At 37.0% G+C, this 5,750-nt stretch overlaps 1 protein-coding gene and 1 non-coding gene across 2 annotated transcripts; both read left to right on the top strand.

Moving 5' to 3' along the window:
• The first annotated feature begins 625 nt into the window (after positions 1-625).
• LOC120425023 (uncharacterized) lies at positions 626-2,734 on the top strand. The gene is made up of 2 exons (XM_039589394.2): positions 626-797; positions 852-2,734. The coding sequence occupies exon 2, from the start codon at positions 987-989 to the stop codon at positions 2,370-2,372; it is 1,386 nt and encodes a 461-aa protein (XP_039445328.1). The 5' UTR covers positions 626-797; positions 852-986; the 3' UTR covers positions 2,373-2,734.
• Positions 2,735-3,962: 1,228 nt separating this feature from the next.
• On the top strand, positions 3,963-4,034 carry Trnap-ugg (transfer RNA proline (anticodon UGG)). Its single transcript has one exon. It is a non-coding gene; the product is annotated as a tRNA-Pro (tRNA).
• The last annotated feature ends 1,716 nt before the right edge of the window (positions 4,035-5,750 follow it).

Here is a 5,750-nt window from a genome sequence, read left to right as displayed (position 1 = left end):
TATACCGAAATATTTGTTCAAAAAAGTCACAGAAAATCGATGCATTCATGTTGATATCACTCAAATTTCTTATCAATATGCTTTGGGGACACTAACCAACTATATTTGACCTCCAATAACAAAATTCGAACCAAATTTACCAGATTTCTAGCTTTCTTTGAAATTACCCCAAAATCCAAGCTGGAAACCCCGATACGACCGAAAGTAAATCTTTTCTTTGTACAATTTGTCATTAAATTAAAGCAACACATTGCTCGGATACAAATTTGAGCATTAAACAATGTCATACATAGTTTATTACCCAATAGGTTCCGAAAATTATTTTCTCAATCCTCTGCCACATTACACAATTACATTTTAAAACATTTTAGAATCAATCACATTGTAGAAAACAGTTTTCTGAACAAGTTCCATAAAAAAAGTTTCAGTTTTGGTTCAATATAAGCAGAGATATGCCCAATTTCCTGAAATAAATAGTGCCTTTCTCCAAAATTTCTTAATTTAATTACCTTTCACATGATGGGCACTGCCTACTAAGTTTTGTAATGAATGCTATAGAATAATTTTCATGAATTTCGTCAAAACTTTTTATAATTTCTGTTGCGAAGACTTGCTTCTAGTATTTTCTGTGTAACTGGCAACTCGGTTGCGTAGCATAAATTTATCTACGCCAAATGAGGGCATTGTCTTTTGAGGCCAGTTGAACTTTATTGTCCAAACAGTTCAGGACTAGCTCATATTCTTGTTGGTTAGACACGGGAGATTCAATACTCTTGGTACAGATGAATACCGATTTTGTGAGTATATCTATACTAATTTTAATACAAACATACTTAATAAACAATATGCAGCCTTAAAGCTGCTTTTCTAGCTGCTAAAAAGACGGTGTTTAATTCTAACCTCGATGGACTTCCGATCTACCGCAACAAACTTTAAGGAAAATCGTGGTTAATCCTCTGCATGGAATAACATCGCGTGACAGCAAAATGTATGGAGAATCTACCAGATTTGATGACCGTCTCTTCGATCAAGACAGCGGAATATTCAATTCTAGTAATTCTCAGCACCCAATTGCCGATGATGAAATCACACTGGCCCGGGTGAAACAAAGGCTTCTACTTCTAGAAGAGGTAAACACGCTTCGTTTACACAGTATAAAAGAAGAAGAAGAGTTTCAGCTGAAACTGCTGAAATGCGAAGAAGAATTTCGGCAACGCCGAGTTGAACAAGAACTGAAGTTCTTATATGAAAAATCTCAGCTGATATCTGCCGCCGCAGCCGTGAATACTGAACTGAGCAGCGCTCAGGGCCAACAAAGCTTCCCGATACAATCAACAAACGATTGTAGATCGAGCTCACCCACACCGAGTCGGAGCAGTAGCTGTTGTACAGTATATCGAGAACAATACGAATCAACACGGTCAACACCAATTGCACAACACGACAACCTGCAAAGGATGCCAATTTGGTCAGCTCCAGAAGGCGAGGAGGATATCAGAACACCATCGGCCGCGCAGACTGCGGCAAGGCAGGTCATGGCGGACGCTTTACCAACTTTCTACGGAGACCCCAAGGAATGGACATCATTCATCAACATGCTCACCATGACCACAAAGGCTTGCGGATTCACAAAGGAAGAAAACTTGGTGCGTCTGAAGCAGTCTCTACGAGGATCGGCATTAGAGTTCGTTGAGGGCAGTCTACTGCTACCTGCGACAGTGCCAGCTGCGATAGAAACCCTGAAGAAGATCTATGGCAGACCAGCGGTCATCATCAACTCGCTGCTCGAGACCCTTCGCTCTATGGCGGCTCCGAAAGAAGATGTTTTAGAAACGGTAGTTCCATTTGGCATTGCAGTGCAAGGTTTTTGTGATTATTTAGTGGCCGCTAACCAAAGTGCACACCTATCAAATCCATTACTCTTGCGAGAGTTAGTTGATAAACTTCCAAATTATCTGAAGCTTGAATGGGGAAAGTACATAAATGGTTCTTCAAACTTAACGCTCAAAGAATTTAGTGCATTTCTAACCGGTGTAGTGGACGCAATTATAGATGTCAGCATGAACATTAAATTAATGGCCAAAAATAGAGTTCAGCATGCAAATCTGGGTCATGAAAAAGGGAACAGAAGTTTAAAATTGTGCTACTTTTGTAATGCAGAACCTCACAAGATATGGAGTTGCAGCAAATTTAAACAGCTGGTGATTAAGGACCGTTGGAAAGAAGTGCAGCGTAAAGGACTATGCAGAGTGTGCTTGAATAGACATAGGCTCACGCAATGTCGAATTGTAGAGAGTTGTAGGGTCACAGGATGTAAATTGCGCCATAACACTTTACTTCACGATCCTTCGAAAACAAAACACACATATTAGATTAGGGCGATAAACATGCTTCGCCAGTTTCCAGTAACACGCGGGGGAGTGTTGCGAAGACTTGCTTCTTGTATTTTCTGTGTAACTGGCAACTCGGTTGCGTAGCATAAATTTATCTACGACAAATGAGGGCATTGTCTTTTGAAGCCAGTTGAACTTTATTGTCCAAACAGTTCAGGACTAGCTCATATTCTTGTTGGTTAGACACGGGAGATTCAATACTCTTGGTACAGATGAATACCGATTTTGTGAGTATATCTATACTAATTTTAATACAAACATACTTAATAAACAATATGCAGCCTTAAAGCTGCTTTTCTAGCTGCTAAAAAGACGGTGTTTAATTCTAACCTCGATGGACTTCCGATCTACCGCAACAATTTCTATGTTTTAATAAAATATTTTCATCATAAAAAAATATCTTAGTAGGCAGTGCCCATCATGTGAAAGGTAATTAAATTAAGAAATTTTGGAGAAAGGCACTATTTATTTCAGGAAATTGGGCATATCTCTGCTTATATTGAACCAAAACTGAAACTTTTTTTATGGAACTTGTTCAGAGAACTGTTTTCTACAATGTGATTGATTCTAAAATGTTTTAAAATGTAATTGTGTAATGTGGCAGAGGATTGAAAAAATAATTTTCGGAACCTATTGGGTAATAAACAGCTTATTCATTTAATAATCTATATTTTGCATTGTTTAATACTCATATTCGTATCCGGGCAATGTTTTGCTGTATTTTCATTACAAATTGTACAAAGAAAAGATTTATTTTCGGTCGTATCGGGGTTTCCAGCTTGGATTTTGGAGTAATTTCAAAGAATGTTAGAAATCTGGTAAATTTGGTTCGAAATTCGAACACCGGGGGAAAGGGCACGGCGATCAAAGAGAGGTATAGTGAAGTTCCCCATTTTCACACTACCTGAGAAGTGTTTTCTGACTCGGTAAAAAATACACGCGCACGCACACATTTTTATTCAAGGAAACAGTAATAATAAAAAAGGATTTTTTTCAATAAAGATGATTCAATTTATTTTATAAAAAAAACTAGAAGGAGTTTGTTTGTTTTATTCTAGTACATATCTTTAAAAGTATATGTAAGTCCCATTCTATCCAAAGTGTTGACTGAAAAATCCAGAGAGCTATACTTTTTTCTTAAATTTTTAAAATCAAAGCAATTGGACACAAACACAAAACAAATATTTTAATCGGCCTTATTACATTCTATTGTTATTTTTTCAGATGGAAACATATACACTCAAACCACGATGGTTTGACACCAACTGTTGTCAAACGAACGGGGTCACTTTTTAGTTTGACACCCCTTTTACACGAAGTTCACACACACACTACCAAACGTTTGGTTTGATAATGTGCGTGAGCGCCGTGTAAAAAGTGACAGTTCGGCACTTTTTAGTTTGACTTTGACCAACCAACGGGGTACAAACTAAAAAAAAGTGTCAAACGAAAAAGTGACCAACCACCGGGGGTTGAGTGTAATTCAATTAATGATCGCTTTAGAAGCGATATACAGCAGAAGTTTTACCATGTCATTGCAACATCAAATATTATTCATCTTATATATGTGGCTCAATGGTCTAGGGGTATGATTCTCGCTTTGGGTGCGAGAGGTCCCGGGTTCAAATCCCGGTTGAGCCCGGATTTTTTATAAACTGTTTTAACTGAAAATGGCATACCTACTTTCTCATATTATTGATTTATTGAAACTAAATTATTATTTTTATTATTTGTAATATTATTAAAAAGGTAAAAAATATGAACATAAACTTCTAGAAAATTATAATGCTAACCCTTTTCATGCAAGTTTAGTAGCTTAAAATCGCCGATATATACATTTAGCTAACCAGATCTGTATCGAGCTGGAATCAGGCGCTGTGCCAATTCATTTTAATTTCCCTCCAAGCTATTTGCTTGGGCACTTCAACCCCTTATTATACACTGCGTCAAATGCGGAGTGCTCAGCACACCTTTCCTCGGCGGTGGGCAAATGTGTGTGTGTCTGGTTGGTTGGTTAAACACCCTGACAGGCCACAAATTTCAGCTCATGATGATCATGATGGTGATGATAGCGAATGTAGTCACCACCATCCCCCCTTCTCCTCTTTTACTTTCACAATTCAACGCCACTGCTCCTGCAGTCATCGCGCAATTACGCCAGCGTAATACTAATAAATATCAATTACTTTAAAATAAAATTTATTGCTCACATAAAATCTCGCCGAGTGCGTATTTAGTTCAACCGTGTTTCTTCGTTCCGCAATCTCCCGAGACTATCGCGCCACTAAGCGTGTTGTAATGGGTATTGGATGTCTTGTGGAGTGAAAGGAGAATATGAGCAGAATTAGCATTAAGAATTAGTAAACTATCAGAAATGAACGCCAAATATGTTTTTTACAAAATAGTAAAAAATGAAACGTTTTTTTTTTCAAATAATCAAAATGTGATTCCACAAACATTATACCTATATTTCATTAGGATGAAACAAAATGGGTCAACTTTGCGGGCATTTCAGGGCATGATCCCCTAGGTGTAGTAAGTTAGAATCCCAAATATGAACTTGATTGGTTGTGACAGGACCTGGCGCTTTGGCTTTGAATTTTGAAAGGGTACACAGCAACCAAGAAAGTTGTTGTCTTCTTATTTCAAAATTGACAAATTTACGGACCCCATCCTGAAACAAACTGATTGTAAAAATAGGCATATTTTGTTGTAAATCGCTTAGTATACGGTACTTTAGGGGATGAATAATAAATATAGATAGTTCCCGTTGTTTCGAAAATCATAAAGTATTTGTATAAAAAATCTTGGTGTAAAATCTCTGGTTGATGTGCACCGTTAAATGGAATAGTTAAAAAAATAAAAGAGTTTAAAAATTGAATTTACGAGCCATGGTTTCATCAAAAGTTTTTGCGGTGCTGTGTTATTTTTTGCAAAAAAAAAGTTTTTGCGGTGCTGTGCATTGGAATTTCATAAAAAAATCAAAATATTTTTAATCCAGCCCAAACATGCTTAATATGATTACCAATGCAGAAAAATGCATTTAAGATTGTTTTCAGTTGATTTAACTTTTATTTTCATTAAAAGTTTTTTGAAAAAATATTTTTTTGCCCCCTGATTTACCGGACAAATTTTGAAAGGGGGGATGGGGGGTGGGGAGCAACGGTCTAACTGAATATTCCAAAAAATAGATTTGGCAAGAGGAGGAAAAATAAAAAAATCTTCGAGATAGCCCAAGGAAAAGAATAAGCTTGAAGCTAAATCAAAGTTTGTTTTGCCTTGTGACGTCGAACATACAGCAATTCCCCACGAAAACAGCATGATTCGAAAAAAAAGATCTCCGATCGGGCTCAAAAT

This window comes from Culex pipiens, chromosome 1 (assembly GCF_016801865.2).
Source record: "Culex pipiens pallens isolate TS chromosome 1, TS_CPP_V2, whole genome shotgun sequence".
In the NCBI taxonomy this organism is placed as follows: Eukaryota; Metazoa; Arthropoda; class Insecta; order Diptera; family Culicidae; genus Culex; species Culex pipiens.
This window is presented reverse-complemented; position numbering and strand designations above follow the sequence as displayed.

What these genes read in the sequence shown, in the direction of transcription:
- LOC120425023 (XM_039589394.2), top strand. Translation starts at nt 987, where the DNA reads ATGTATGGAGAATCTACCAGATTTGATGACCGTCTCTTCGATCAAGAC.